Genomic DNA, 16,610 nt, shown 5'->3' with positions numbered 1-16,610 from the left:
TTGAGGTATGGAAAAGACTCAGATTTTCTCTGCTTAATCAAAGAGCAGAGTGAAAACTGCCATGGCTGCACCATTGGTTGCCTCGTGAGAAGGGCAATAAGAAACTTAATTCTTTGTCATTCTCCTTCACAACCTTCCAAGTGCCAAGCAAGGACTTAACTCAGAAAAATATTGCAGTTTCCCTAACAATAATCTTCACGCCTTGGAAATTTTGGATTCTCAAGATCCGGAAAAGGCATAAATATTTGAGCATGAATACATAATACTTCTCTCTTCATCAATCAACCCCTCTTACAAACACACATTCAAAACTTCAAAGTAAAAACTCCATTGAACGAACACACAAATTTTCAGTAATTTGTACTAATAATTTCGTTTTATGCAATTCTCTCAACTTTCAACGACTCTTTTCTTTTTTCCTTTGTGACAATCAATTTCACAAAAAAAAAAAAAACTAACACAATCTTAAATCTAAATAACACTTATAATAATAAACGGTAGGGAAACAAAGAATTTTTTTTGAAAAAAGTCAGTTAAAATTGTACATGCAACTGACCCGGAGAGGGAAGAGCTTTCTCCTACAACAAAGTATTGAACTTGCAAACCTGAATAGCAAAGGAGGGCAGAGCAACTGATATGGCTTTTTCAAATGTCAAACTACCAAGCCTTAATTGTAGGCAATTTGTAAAATTTTACGGTATCTTTGAACTACTTGAAAATCTTAAAACTATCCTCATGCATTTAAAGCAATGTTAAACTCTACTTTTAGAAAATCTAAAAAAATCTCTGTTTTCTCGATTAATAAATAGAATTGTGTAAAAATGAAGTATCTCCACAACTCCATGAAATATTAAAAAGAAACACAATAGTTTTGCCTATCTACGTTAATCTAGAGTACAACGTATCTGCACAAGCGAAACATAAATTGACTTATAAAAAAATTTCCCAGGTAAAGAAGCATTCAGAGCAGCTAATCACAATCTTGAGTGTCAAAAAGCACAGGTCTCCTAACAGGGAATCTGAAATAACAATTGTGGACTTCACTCTAAAAATGATGAGTCAGGCATATCATCTCCTTGGGTGCATAGGTCGCTTCAATTATTATTATTATTATTATTATTATTATTATTATTATTATTATTATTATTATTATTATTAACTCTATGAAAAAGGAAAAAACAGTGATTGAAACTCAAGCTGGTTGTTGAATTTGACAAATCTCACATCGGTGGTTTTTTGGTAGGGAATTTTTCCCTATAAAAGGAGGCCTAATGTTTAGGATTTAGACACACCTCTCATTTGCCTTCTTATCTTGTTAAGGCATTTGTATATTCTCTCTTTAGTATTATTTCACTTGTATTTTTGAAGTGGAATAAAATATTGGTTGTGTCCGAGGAAGTAGGCAAAATTGGCCGAACCTCGTAAATTCTGGTGTTCCTTTTATTGTTGCTTTATTGTATTATTTATTTTTTGGTGGTTGCCATAATTTTTGGTATAGTAGTTATGACTCATTCATACTATATACATTTGGCTTCCGCAACAATTGGTATCAAAGCTAAGGTACTATCTAAGTATGCTCTGTGGTTGCAACATCGTCTGATGTTCCATATCAGAAAAGATTTATCTTGGTAGTTGAGTCAAGGTTCTGCCTGAGTATGCTCTGTGGTTGCAGCTTAGTCTGATCTTCCACACCAGAAAGGAAATAATCTTTATTTGTGTCGTCAGCTACTAAATAATATTCGTGTCAAAGATGGGAGACAATAAACAAGAAGAATCTACATCAAGTGTCAACAATACGTCATCATTGACATCTTCGCTTATGACAAGAATTGTGTCAAATGCAAAATTTGCGGTAAAATTGTTTGACGAGTCAGGACATTTTGGGATGTGGCAAGACGAGGTTCTAGATGTCCCTTTTCAACAAGGGTTAGATCTTGCCATTGAAGAAAAAAAGACCAGATGTTATTGGAGAAGAAGATTGGAGAATTATCAACCGTGTTGCTTGCTGTACCATTCGATCCTACCTTGCTAGAAAGCAGAAATATCCATACATAAAGGAAACTTCTGCAAGTAAATTATGGAAAGCACTGGAGGATAAATTTTTGAAGAAAAATACTCAAAATACATTGTACATGAAGAAGAAACTGTTTCATTTCACCTATGTTCCTGGTACCACAATGAACGAACATATCACCAGTTTCAATTAGTTGGTCACAGATTTGCAAATATGGATGCAACTTTTGATGATGGTGACTTGGCCTTGATGTTGTTGGGGTCACTTCCTGATGAGTACAAGCACCTTGAAACTATTCTACTCCATGGGAATGACGAAATTTCTCTCAGAGAAGTTTGTTCGGCTTTGTACAGATATGAACAAAGAAAGGGAGAAAAACAAAAGGGCGGAGAAGGAGAAGCACTGGTTGTGAGGGATCGTCCTCAAAATCAAATGAGGACAAAGAAGGGAAGATCCAAGTCAAGATCTAGACCCAGCAAAGATGAATGTGCCTTTTGTCGAGAAAAGGGACACTGGAAGAAAGACTGTCCGAAGTTGAAGAATAAGGCCAAACATAACAATGGAGAGGCCATTATGGATTCAAATGTACTGATTGTGATGATTCAGACTTCTCATTAGTTACAACAGAGCCATCAACATCATTAGACATATGGTTGATGGACTCGGCTTGTAGCTATCATATGTGTCCCAACAGGGACTGGTTCGTGAATTTTCAAGAAGGAGAATATGGAGTCATCCACACAGCGGATAACAGCCCTCTTACCTCATATGGAATTGGTTCAATATGATTAAGGAACCATGATGGAATGATCAGAACATTAACAGATGTTCGATATGTACCGGATTTGAAGAAGAATCTCATCTCTGTGGGAGTCCTAGAATCAAAAGGGTTCAAAATTATTGCAGAAAATGGAGTGATGAGAGTATGCTCCGGTGCACTAGTGGTAATGAAGGCCAATCGGAAGAACAATAACATATATCGTTATCGCAGTAGTACAGTTATTGGAACAGCGATAGTAACATCCAGTGACGAAAAAGAGGTAGAAGCAACCAGGCTATGGCACATGCGCTTGGGACATGCTGGAGGTAAATACTTGAAAAATTTATCAGATCAAGGATTGTTAAAAGGAGTAAAGGCTTGCAACTTGGAGTTTTGCGAGCATTGTGTCAAGGGGAAACAGACAAGGGTTAAATTTTGTATAGCAATCCATAATACTAAAGGTATTTTGGATTATGTACACTCTGATGTTTGGGGTCCTTCCAAAACACCTTCATTGGGTGGGAAGCACTATTTTGTAACCTTTGTTGATAATTTTTCCCGAAGAGTGTGGGTGTATACAATAAAGAGCAAAGATGAAGTGTTGGGAATTTTTCTCAAATGGAAAATGATGGTGGAGAATCAAACAGGCAGGAGGATCAAGTGTATTCGCACAGACAATGGAGGTGAATATAAAAATGATTATTTTAATAAGGTCTGTGAAAATTATGACATCGTCCGACACTTCACTGTCAGACATACACCACAACAAAATGGAGTGGAAGAACGTATGAATCGGACCTTGCTGGAGAAGGTACGATGTATGTTGTCCAATGCTGACTTGGGCAAAGAATTTTGGGCTGAGGCAGTTACATATGCATGTCACCTCATTAATCGTCTACAATCTGCTGCTATTGATGGCAAGACACCATTTGAAAAATGGTATGGAAAGCCTGCTGTAGATTATGACTCTTTGCACGTATTTGGCTCAACTGCATATTATTATGACAGTAGTCAAAATTGGATCCAAGGGCAAAGAAGGCTATTTTTATGGGGATTACTTTTGGAGTCAAATGATATCGCTTATGGTGTCCTATGACAAAGAAAGTAATATTCAGCAGGGATGTTACCTTTGATGAATCTGCTATGGTAAATAAGGTAACAGAAGATACCAAACAAACTGATGGTGCTTCTAAGCAGGTGGAGTTTGAGGGAAAATTTATTTTTCCTACACAAAAAGCAGAGGAGGAAACATATGAAGATTATCCTTTAGAAGAAGAGCCAGTAGAGAGGAAGATTCCAACTCAGGAACCTCAACAACAACTTGAATCAATAGCAACAAGCAGGCCAAAAAGGACAATAACAAAACCTGTTCGTCTTATAGAGATGGTTGCTTGTGCTGCTTCAATTGTAGCTGATGATGTTCCTACCACTTATAAAGACACAGTCCAAAGTTCAGAAGAAGATAAGTGGAGAATTTCCATGAATGATGAAATACAGTCCCTTCATCAGAATCATACATGGAGATTGGCCAATCTCCCGAAGGGAAAGAAAGCAATTAGGTGCAAATGGGTATTTGCAAAGAAAGAAGGATTTCCTAACCAATAAGATGTTCGCTACAAAGAAAGATTGGTGGCCAAAGGATATGCTCAAAAGGAGGGAATTAATTACAATGAAGTGTTTTCTCCAGTTGTAAAATATTCCTCCATTAGAATTATGTTGGCTTTGGTAGCACAGTTGAATTTGGAACTAGTTTAGATGGATGTAAAAACTGCATTTTTTCATGGAAACTTGGAGGAGGAAATCTACATGACTCAGCCAGAAGGATTCAAAGTTGCTGGAAAATAAAATATGGTATGCAAACTTGAAAAATCATTGTACGGATTGAAACAATCTTCTAGACAATGGTACAAGCGATTTGACAAGTTTATGTTGCGGCAAAGGTACAAGAGAAGCAAATATGATCATTGTGTGTATTTGCGCAAGCTTGAAAATGGTTCCTTTGTATATCTTCTCCTATATGTTGATGATATGTTGATAGCTTCCCAGAATTCATAAGAAATTGATAAGTTGAAGATTCAACTGAAGAAGGAGTTCGAGATGAAGGATTTGGGTGAGGCAAAGAAAATTCTTGGCATGGAGATAATAAGAGATAGATGTTCAAAGAAACTCTGTTTATCTCAGAAAGAATATTTGAAGAGAGTACTACAGCGCTTTGGCATAGATGCGAAGACTAAGACAGTTAGTACTCCACTTGCTCCCCATTTTAAGCTAAGTACTACTATGTCGCCAAAAGATGAAGCTGAACGAGAGTATATGTCAAAGGTACCATACGCAAATGTTATTGGTAGCTTGATGTATGCAATGGTCTGTACGAGACCGGACATTTCACAAGTTGTTGGAGTTATTAGCAGATATATGCATAATTCAGGAAAGGAGCATTAGCAAGCTGTGAAGTGGATTCTACGGTATATTCATAATACTGTAGATGTTGGGTTAGTTATTGAGCAGGAATGCAATCAGTCTGTAGTAGGATATTGTGACTCAGATTTTACGGGTGTTCTGGACAAACGAAGATCAACTACTAGTTATGTGTTTACTTTTGCAAAGGCACCAGTTAGTTGGAAGTCTACTTTGCAGTCAACAGTTGCTTTGTCTACAAAAGAGGCAGAGTACATAGCTATTACAGAGGCTGTGAAGGAGCCAATTTGGCTTCAGGGGTTGCTAAAAGAGCTTGGTATTGGACAAAAAAGTATCACAATTTTTTGTGATAGTCAAAGTGCTATTCAATTAGCAAAGAACCAAGTTTATCATGCAGGGACGAAATACATTGATGTTCGGTATCATTTCATACGAGAAATCATAGAAGAAGGTCGAGTCATGGTGAAGAAAATTCATACTACAGAGAATCCTGCTGATATGCTGACAAAAGTGGTGACTGCAGTCAAGTTTTAACATTGTTTGGATTTGATCAACATTGTTTGGATATGAAGACACAACCAAGATTTGTTATTGAGAGAAAATTGAAGATGTGGAATTTTGTCAAGGTGGAGATTTGTTGAATTTGGCAAATCCCACATCGGTGGTCGACACTTTTGTTTGGGAATTTTTCCCTATAAAAGGAGGCCTAATGTTTAGGATTTAGACACACCTCTCATTTGCCTTCTTATCTTCTTAAGGCATTTGTATCTTCTCTCTTTAATATTATTTCACTTGTATTTTTGGAGTGGAATAAAATATTGGCTGTGTCCGAGAAAGTAGGCAAAATTGAACGAACCTCGTAAATTTTGGTGTTCCTTTTATTGTTGCTTTATTGTCTTATTTATTATTTGATGGCTGCCATAATTTTTAGTATAGTAGTTGTGACTCATTCACACTATATACATTTGGCTTCCGCAACACTGGTAAAGCAATCATACCAGACGTATATTTGCGGTAACAACAGATCAGCCCGTCCTCCCTCTCTCCGTGCTCGTTTCCCATTTCAGAATTGCATCTTTACACAGATTAATTTGCAGAAAAAATAACGTAAATTAAGAGATCCAATCTTCGAACGAATATTGAAACAACAAAAATTTGATAGGACTGTTTAATCCTGAACTGATTAGTTGGCAGCAAAAGAAAAATTTCATCAAAAAAACATAGAAAATGTGCAAATGAGGAACAACTACTGAAAACAGCAGAAAACGAACAGATTTCATCAAAAGCACATAGTAAATGTGGAAATCAAGAATATTTACTGATATGTATATAAAAATTCTAGCAACAATTATGCAAAACAGCAGAAAACGAACATTTACCAACCAAAATTTAGATTAGAAATAGAAGAAGTGCAATAAAGAAAGAAAATTGCACAAAGATGGATAAAGTATCTGCATATGTCAACAAGAGAATTCACAGAGAGAGATTGAGAAATAAAGGGAAAATAAAGAGGTATACAGGTGAATAGACGATGGAGTAGAGTAAGGCAGATGTAACAATGAAAAGGCTGTGCGGGTCATGGCGCTTACTCAACAAATTTTAGGCTACGTGTATAGCGTACAAAAAATGCAAAATGGGAAATAGCAAGAAATACCGTTCAGATCGATGCACATTCACCTGTGATGTCAGAAGTAGCAGCAAACTTGAGATAAAAAGAAATCTGTACATGAAGCAGAAAAAAACAAATAAAGAGAAACCCAAACTGAGGAAAGAATTTATACAGAATAGCGTGGATAGATAAACAAATAAAGAATCCTATGAAGAAAGAGGAAGACATATGACCATCGAATATAGAAGAGAAAGAGTCAGAGGAATCAGTAGAAGAACAAAAGAGAATTGATCATTTTGTGACACGAATACTAATTCTTCCACCACGTGAACGCAATCTCAACCATATTCAAAGATCTCCAGCTAAACTCCGTCAAAAGCAAAGATGGCATTCGCAACCAAAAGATTGTAAGTCATGAGTTGTACCCTGCGTAAAACAGAGGATTCAGTGATTATTGAAATAAGGAATAAAAAATATTAATTTCACTTTCGCAAGCAAGAGTACCTTCTGTTTGGCCCTCGTGTCATCGTTATTATCTTTCTCATTGTTATGATCTTCATCCCTGTGATCTTTCAAGTCAAGTGAACCCTCCATAGGTCAGGTTTCATTTGGAACCGCAATAACGTGAACCACATTTAAAGTGAACTAGGAATATGAACTTATCTGAATGGTCGGAGATTATTTTATGAGCTTTATCTCCTTTAACGGTATCCAAAATATTACTTGAAGAAAAATAATATTAAAATCTAGCCAAATTATAACCATGAAGATAACTTAAGGAAAAAAGGACCAGATATCACATATGTCAAACATTATAACTTTTCATAATAGAAATCTGCCACTTCACAGAAGCCAAGGTTGTAAGCACAAACAAAGAGCATAAATATCAAACAGAGCTTCTTTCACACATGTAACATAATTTGGTTGACATTGGAGTAGAGTTTCTAAGCAATGTTATGGTGGCGCATGATGACTTCATTATCTGGCATAAAAGAGAAGAGGTAGGGAATTTTTGAAGCAGCAACAGCGCACTGCTGCTTTTCAGCTTGCTCCTCCTCATCCAAAATAAATAGGTTATCTTTTTCAAACCCCGAACCCACAGGGTGAGACTTGTATTACTCTTCTGAAGAGATGAATCTCTGTTGGCAGCTCAAGAATCAGTGATGTTATCAAGTATAACAAATAGCAAGATGAAATCATTCTGAGTTACATAGGATTAGGTACAGATTTGTTCGGGTTCAGTACTTCATATCCAATATTCTAAATCTAGTAGTACATAGCTGAATTTGCACCTAAAAGCCACATGCAACTACATTAATCCAGCACCATTTGCGATACTATCAGTGAAAGTATAGAATAAATTGTAAATCCTCAAGCAGATTGAGGCATTGTTAGCAAGTATCAGATTTTCCTAATGTTTTACATAGAGGCCCTCGACAATCTGTAGTCAATCACTAAAACTGGATTACCATCCAATGATTTTTAGCTCATGATCATATCAAAGCATAGGCAAATTTTCAATTGTAGATAACATAGTAAAATTAAGAGTAAGAGAATGAAAAGCCATGTAGTTGGCACTTGGATTACCGAGTTAACTAATTTGCCCAGTAACCTCATTTTGACATTTCTTTTACTTTATTTCTTGAGTTGAAAGCTATTGTGTCGGCAACTGGAATAAGAAAGAAAAAAGGTTACACAAAATACTTTATCAAAAGTAAGACATGGAAACATGTGCATACAGAATAATAAAGTACGGAAAGAACAGAAAACCTACAGGATCATCTTATGTCGAAAACATCAGCCCGCTGCCTTTTGAATGATTTAATCATAAACAATGTTACATGTAGAATGATCATCATCGCTTATTGGCGCAGGTGGTCGAATCAGCAGCTTTACGCAGTTCGAACTTTTAGCTTTCAATAAAGCAACATAAAGTTGATCATGCAAAAATACAGGTTCCCACAAATAAATCCCTACAAAATCTAATGTCTGATCATGTGCTTTATTTATAGTCATAGCAAAGCACAATCTTATTGGAAATTGTATTCTCTTAAATGGAACGAGCATTTTTTCATCCCGTGATGATAATAACAGTATTCTCGGTATAGATACATGCGTATTTTTGAAGTTACCTGTTGAAATCTTAACACTTATCACATGGGTTTTAAAATCACAGCAGGTCAGTCGTGTGCCATTACATAAACCTTCATATGAATTTAAGTTACGCAGTAACATAATCGGGCAATTCTCTTTCAAAGATAATTTATAAGGATGCAAGCTTGGAGGATTTAAACTGTGTAATAAATCTTCAAATTGTGTTTGATTATTTAATTCAGTGGTCTCATCAATACCGATAAATGTTCTTAGTATTCCTGGAAATTGGTCAATAAGCATGTCATTGATTTCATTGACAAAATCATTTTTTGTAGTCAAAATTACACGAGAATTTGTACAAAATGTGTTGGAGTTGAACGAATTCAAATTTGGATATGTCACTGTGAATAGCTTATCTAAAGATTCTCTTTCAGTTGTGAAAGGAATAACCAAAGAATCATAAAATTTAATCTTGTTTGTTGAGCTAGCTTGTTCTTGTCCATTTCCAATTCTCATTAAATAATCACAAAATGGAGGATCTATTTTTGCTCTCATATTCTCAGACAATTTTAATTTTTCAAGTTCATACCAAATTCTATAATATAACAAACTTTCATTAATGAAATCTTCTTTCTTTCCATTTCGCACAACAGGAAGAGTTTGTCTAAAGTCACCTCCTAAGACAACGACTTTCCCACCAAATAAAACATTTGTATTCATGAGATCTTTTAAAAGCAAATCAAAAACTTCTAGCATTCTTTTATTTTCTATAGATACTTCATCTCATACAATCAATTTTGCATCTCGTATTAAACCTGCTAGTGCACTTTGTTTGCTAATGTTACAACTGAAATGTTCATCAATATAAATAGGAATTTTAAAGCGTGAGTGTGTAGTACGTCCACCCGGGAAAATAGAAGCAACAATACCTGAAGTAGCTGTTGCCAAGGCTATATATCCCATAGATCGTACAGTTGCTAATAAAACACGGTATAAAAAAGTTTTTCCAGTCCCTCCTGGACTATCGACAAAGAAAGCACCTACTTTATTCGAAAATATTCTATCAGTAATCACATTATATGTTGTCAGTTGTTTCTTGTTTAATCTCATATGTAATAACACGTCTTCTTCACTTATAGTAATAGATTTTTAAAAATGAACTTCTTTTGCTTCTTTTGCTGTTGTTGAAGGCCAGATAGTTTCTGGGATGAGTTCATACTCATTCACATCGTGGCCCATCGAATGTAAAATATCGTTGATATGATTCAAAGCTTGGTATCGTATTTCTTTTCTTTCATTAGTTTGCAGTACTTTATAGTCTTCAGTCATCAATTCTTCAAATTACTCCCATAATTGTCTTGGATTAGTAGGATTACAATAGACCAATAATTTAGCAAATAAACGCCTTAAGCTGTATGATAGTTGATAACTTGCTGCTTCAGACATGCATTCTTCCAAACTATTATCACAATGTAACAATCCTCTTTTCTCCGCGGACTCTCTGAAAGTACTCCAAGATTCTCCGTTTACTGTCAAAAGATCATTATATGATTTCGGTCCACGCACATGCATTAGTAGTAATCTGAGATAATACTGTTCACCTTCTGTTGGATGACACATTACGATTCGACTAATAGCAGAGCGTTGTTTTCGAAGTGCCCAGAATTTGTCACTGGAGGACCATACAAAGTATTCAGGGAATTCCTTGTACAGTAAATTTAGCTCTATAACATCTTCATCAGTTTGGTTCATATAGAAGAATTCTGTTAACATCGTTTTTTTAATTATCGGATTGTTCACGATTGTATTTATATCAACATTATTCTTGAAGGAAACAAATTGTTGGCCTTCAAGATGTAGCTGAAGACGATAAACGCTTAGAGACATTTCACTAATCGAAAAACCAAAGAGACGCCATAAGGCTTCTGGAGGTGATACCCATCTGGCAGTCCGGTATTCTTTTACTTCATCTATCTCTATGTATGCATCATTATTGTCATGACCCGAAATTTCCACCCTCGGGAGTCGTGATGGTGCCTACTTGTAGAAGCTAGGCAAGCCACAAATCCTAAATCCCTAACTCCTTTACTTTTAATCCTTTTTATTGAGCATAACATCAAGCGTTAAATATTAAAATAACAGCGGAAATATGGAATTAAAGTGAAAGATTTAAATTAAATAAGATGAACAATAATGCGGAAATCAACATATGCCTCTACCCAAGAACTGGTGTCACATCACTCACGAACTACTAAGAGTACTAAATACAACCGTTTGAAAGAAATATAACACTGTTTGTCTCGAATACACGAGGTAACAGAATGGAATATAAGATAGAGGATACGCCGGGCCTGCGGACGCCTACAAGGCTACCTCGGTATCTCGGTGGACTGAAGGCTGGCTCTCGCACTACTGATGTTGTCAAATACCTGGATCTTTGCAAAAGAGCATAGAATGTAGTATCAGCACAACCGACCCCATGTGCTGGTAAGTGCCTAGCCTAACCTCGGTGAAGTAGTGACGAGGCTAGGACCAGGCTACCAAATAACCTGTGCAGTTCAAATATATATACATGTACAACGGAAAAGAAATATAGGAAATAACCAGTTAGTGTGGGAAGGGGAAACATGTTGGCGGAGGTAATAGTTCCAAATAGAAAACCTCGATAAAAGGGGGAAGAAACAAAACCAGAATGTCAAGAATAATCAGAAATCAACAATTTGTACGGCATCACCCTTCGTGCTTTTACTCTCATCCTCACACAAACAATATCAATAATAAAAATGTGCACGACATCACCCTTCGTGCTTTTAGTCTCATTCTCACCAAATCAATCGTATCATAATAATGTGCACGGCATCACCCTTCGTGCTTTTACTCTCTTTCCTCACCATATAGTCAATGAATATCGGTACGGGATGGTACATCGTACGGCACGACATCACCCTTCGTGCTTTACGCTCTTTACTCACAATAGCAAACAATTCACGGCATCACCCTTCGTGCTTTAACACTCTTCCTCACCCAAACAACAATCACAAACAAAGGGGCAAGAGAATAGACAAATAATAGTAGAAATCCCGGCAAGGGAATACAATTAAACAGCAAAATCCCGGCAAGGGAACAATATCAATAAATCTCAACATTCCGGCACGGGATATAATCAACAAAGCAACAAACATCCCGGCAAGGGAGATAATCAACAAAGCAACAAACATCCCGGCAAGGGAACAATTCAATAACTCTTTCTCTTTCTTTCACTTATTACTTTATAACTCACTTTACCACTTGAGTCAATGCTCCAAAGGGTTTAATTATCTCATATACTTTCACAATTCGTATTATAACTCGAGCCAATGCTCCTCGAAGTTCAAAGATCACAATTTCTTTCACATGCTTTTTACAATATATAGAAATCATCATTAAGGCATGAAAGATACAACAAGATCAGAATATCTGCAATATAAAGACTCACAGTCATGCTAGACACCAACGTATATATACTCGTCACCATGCCTATACGTCATACTCGACAATTAGCACGTAGCAAATAGGACTCAACTCCTAATCCCTCAAGCTAAGTTTAGACCAAACACTTACCTCGAAGCTTTAAACACCACTCAAGCCTCAATTATAACTTTACCCCCTTGATTCCACCACCAATCCGCTCGAATCTAGTCACAAGTTACTTAATTACATCAATAAGTACTAAATGAATCAACCCTAATGCATGAAAATGAGTTTTCTCAAAGTTTTACTCAAAAAGTCAAAATCACCCGGGCCCACGTGGTCGAAACCCGAGGTTCGGACCAAAACCTAATTACCCATTCCCCCACGAATCCAAATATATAATTTGTTTTGAAATCGGACCTCAAATTGAGGTCTAAATCCCCAATTTTTGGAAAACCTAGGTTCTACCCAAAACACCCAATTTCCCCCATGAAAATCATTGATTTTAAGTTGAAATCATGTTAAAAGATGTTAATGATTGAAGAAAACTAGTTAAAAATGACTTACAATTGATTTGGAGAAGAAAGGTTGTTTGAAAAATCGCCACTTATGTTTTTGGGGTTTTGAAAAGTGAAAAATAACTGAAAATCCCGTCTATTTATACTCCTCTCAAACCCTCACCGTGGACCGCATAAAAAGGACTGCGGCCGCGGAGCTCCACCGCGGACCGCATTAAACAGACTGCGGCCGCACAGGCTTCACTGAAGACCTACAGTTCAGCACCCTGTGCGGACCGCACAAAGGCGACTGTGGCCGCACAGCCTCCACCGCGCCCCGCACAAAGGCGACCGCGACCGCGCTGGCCCCTCTGCGGTGACACGCGATTTGTCGCGGACCGCACTAAAGGGTTCAGAGGCCTGCAACTTCCTGAACCTGCAACATCTGACTTTCTAAGCCTAAGGCATCTCGGAACCTACTCGAACTTACTCGAGCTCTCGAAACTCCAACCCAAGTATACACACGACCTCAAAAATATCCTACGGACATATTCGTGTAATCAAATTACCAAAATAACATCACGAGCATCGAATTAAACTTCGAGATCAATGAAATTTCTCAAAACTCTTTTAAACATCACATTTCTCAATTAAGGTTCGGATCGCGTCAAACGACGTCCGTTTTTAACCAAATTTCACATGAATGACTCAAGTCATATATAAGACATGTATCGGGCACCGGAACCAAAATACGGGCCCGATACCAACTCGTTCTAATCAAATTTCATTTCAATTTCCTTAGACATTTTCAGAAAAACAATTTCCTTAAAAAAATTCACTTCTCGGGCTAGGGACCTCGGATTCCGATTCCGGGCATATGCCCAAGTCCCATATTTTTCTACGGACCCTTCAGGACCATCAAATCACGGGTCCGGATCCGTTTATCCAAGATGTTGACCGAAGTCAAATTTATTCATTTTAACATCAAAACTTAGCATTTTTCACAAAATTTCATATTTAAGCTTTCCGGCTACGCGCCCGGACTGTGCACACAAATCGAGGCGACTCTAAATGAGGTTTTCAAGGCCTCGAAAGCACATAATGGGTAAGAAAATAGGTGATGACCCTTTGGGTCGTCACAATTATTTTGCACACTGAATGCAATTTTGTCATGTCATTTACAAATATACTTATAAAGATATTTCACGACTTTGATGTCAGAGCAAACTTCAACATTTATATGACAATTATATTTTCCAAGTAAATATGGATTGTATGGAACAACCCAAGAGTTATCTAAATCTTGCCCTCTCACATACACAACTTCTCCTGTGTTTCGTCTTCTGTATATAGGATATGAATCATTTCCTTTTGATGTTTGATCGGCAAAATTTTGCGAGTATTTGAATTTGCAGCAACCTTTTATCATACAACAATTTGTCGGGTTTAAACTACCGCAAGGGCCGTGCATCATATGCTTAAGAACAAGTTTGCGCAAATTTGGTTCTCTATTACTATATGGCAATTCTGCTTCAATTATATCATCATATGCCTCAGTTGTCAACAGTTTGTGCTCATTACTTAATATAATAAGAAATTGAGCATGGGGTAAGCATCATTTCTGAAATTCCACAGTATACATAAAAGCAGCAACTTTTCCAAAAATATTTCGTTTTAATATATCTGTTTTCAGCTCTTCTATTTTGGCCTGAAACACTCGACTAATCAAATCAGGTCTATTTTGTGCCTCATCACTTGATGATAAATGTTCTTCTATTTCCATCCAAGATGGGTTACATGTCATAGTTATAAATAAATCAGGTTTCCCAAAACGTTGTACCAACGCAATAGCATCCATGTAACGCTGACGCATATCTCTAGGGCCACCTATAAAGGAATTTTGTAGAAATGTTTGTTTTCCAACGTTGGAAGCATCCCTTTCACCAAGTCGTAATACATCAAGAAGTCCGTGTAGTACACTCATTCTAAACAAATCTTGATTGAATGAAACAAAATCCAATCTTTGTGTCTCCAATTTTATATACTCATCAACTGAATATTGCTGAAATAATCTCCGTGTATGTAAAATTTCATCTTCATCATCATTTCTCATTTGGAGCTTATAACAATAGTATTCACGAACTGAAACAACATCTCTTTTGCGTTTTCCTTGTTCAAGATTTTGAGCTTCCATATCAAGATATCCATCAACAGAGCAATTTTTTTATATTTGGCAATTGTTCAAATTCAAATAACGTACGATTTGTACGAATATTTTCTGGGTCGCGAAACTTTTTAATACCATAATGCCATCCGCCTTGGCCAAATGAAAATAACAACGGGTACTGTAAAGGATCATAACATCCAAAATAATAGTACTTTATGTGTGTTATCGCTATGAGTATAAATCTGAACATGTGGTGCATGAGTAGCACCACTATCATTCTCATCAACCCATATTGCTGCAATCTCAATTGTAGTAGGCAAATTATATACTCGTTAATCCAATCCAGCATCACAACTCAATGCAATATGAAAGTTTTGCAAGTTTGGAATGGCTGTTAAAGATCGCAGAAAAATTGAGTATGGATTATCTTTTAGTATGTCCATCAGTTCTTTCACTATTAATTCATTTATTTTGTCGAAACAAGCCATTCTATTTCCAATCTCGTTGTCATTATCATAAAAGTACAGTTGTAAGTTTCTCGGCCTTCTTTTTTTAGGATATAAATCATCTATAAAGTGATACATTTGTCCCTGAACTCTAAATGTATATATACCACGATTTTTCTTGGCTAAATCTTTGTTATAAGTAGCACCAAGTGAGGTAAAAGCAAACAGATTGTTATATGTTCTAATGTATGTCTGAAAGTGCTTGGATTTTGCACAAGTTTCTGTATATAAATTTCTCAGTCTAGGTGGCATTCTCTCAGAAGTTAACTTAACCGAACCACGGAGAACAGCAAAATCCAGGTGATTCGTTTTGAAATTTTTTTGCGAAGCACAATTTACAGTTTGGAACTTTTTTTAACGGCAAATAATCAGGGCATAATCGCATAATATTAGTCATATTTCTCTTATTCTTTACGTGAACTGCATATATCAAACAACCTTAAGGAATAGAAAAGAAGAAAACAAGGAATAATAGAGTTAAAGTGTTTTGTTGATACTAACCCTCGAGCAGAACTGTATCAGTAGTTGGAGAACTTGATTTACCTGAAGTACTTGATGTCGAACGTAGTTCAAGATAGTTGCCAATTAAATGTTTGCGCATAGTAAATGAAGAAAAATAAATGGTCATAACAGATTTATAGGCTTACCCTTTTCAAAAATAGAAATATGATGAATCATATTTTACCCTTTGTCAAGCACATTTAGTGGCATAAAAACCTCATGATCAGTTACAACTGCAATAAAATATAATTTGTAAACATAGAGATTGCAGGAGAGTAACCACTGCGCATACGCACTCATACAGAAGATACATTGTGACGACCCGGCCAGTCGTCTCATGAGTTACCGCTCTATTTTCCCCATTTCAGCTTCTTTACACTTCGTTATCCTTGTTTTATGGGATCGAGATGATTAGTTCAAGTTCGGAGAGGATTTGGTAAGAAATGAGACACTTAGTCTCTTTTAAGAAGGCTTAAGTTGGAAAAGTCAACCGGATATTGACTTATGTGTTAGAGGGTTCGGATGTGAGTTCTAATGGTTCGGTTAGCTTCGTGAGGTGATTTGTGACTTAGGAGAGTGATCGGAAGTGGTTTT

General features: G+C 36.5%; 2 protein-coding genes across 2 annotated transcripts; both read right to left on the bottom strand.

Annotated features, from left to right (window-relative positions):
* Window positions 1-8,067: 8,067 nt before the first annotated feature.
* On the bottom strand, window positions 8,068-9,651 carry LOC138871639 (uncharacterized). The gene is made up of 2 exons (XM_070149531.1): window positions 9,153-9,651; window positions 8,068-8,093 (listed from the first exon to the last, which is right to left on the bottom strand). The coding sequence occupies exons 1-2, from the start codon at window positions 9,649-9,651 to the stop codon at window positions 8,068-8,070; spliced, it is 525 nt and encodes a 174-aa protein (XP_070005632.1).
* Window positions 9,652-10,236: 585 nt separating this feature from the next.
* LOC138871638 (uncharacterized) lies at window positions 10,237-10,782 on the bottom strand. The gene has a single exon (XM_070149530.1). The coding sequence runs from the start codon at window positions 10,780-10,782 to the stop codon at window positions 10,237-10,239; it is 546 nt and encodes a 181-aa protein (XP_070005631.1).
* Window positions 10,783-16,610: the final 5,828 nt, after the last annotated feature.

Source organism: Nicotiana sylvestris, chromosome 6, assembly GCF_000393655.2.
Source record: "Nicotiana sylvestris chromosome 6, ASM39365v2, whole genome shotgun sequence".
NCBI lineage: Eukaryota > Viridiplantae > Streptophyta > Magnoliopsida > Solanales > Solanaceae > Nicotiana > Nicotiana sylvestris.
Note: the sequence above shows the minus strand (reverse complement) of the source record. Positions and strands in the feature narration are given on the sequence as shown.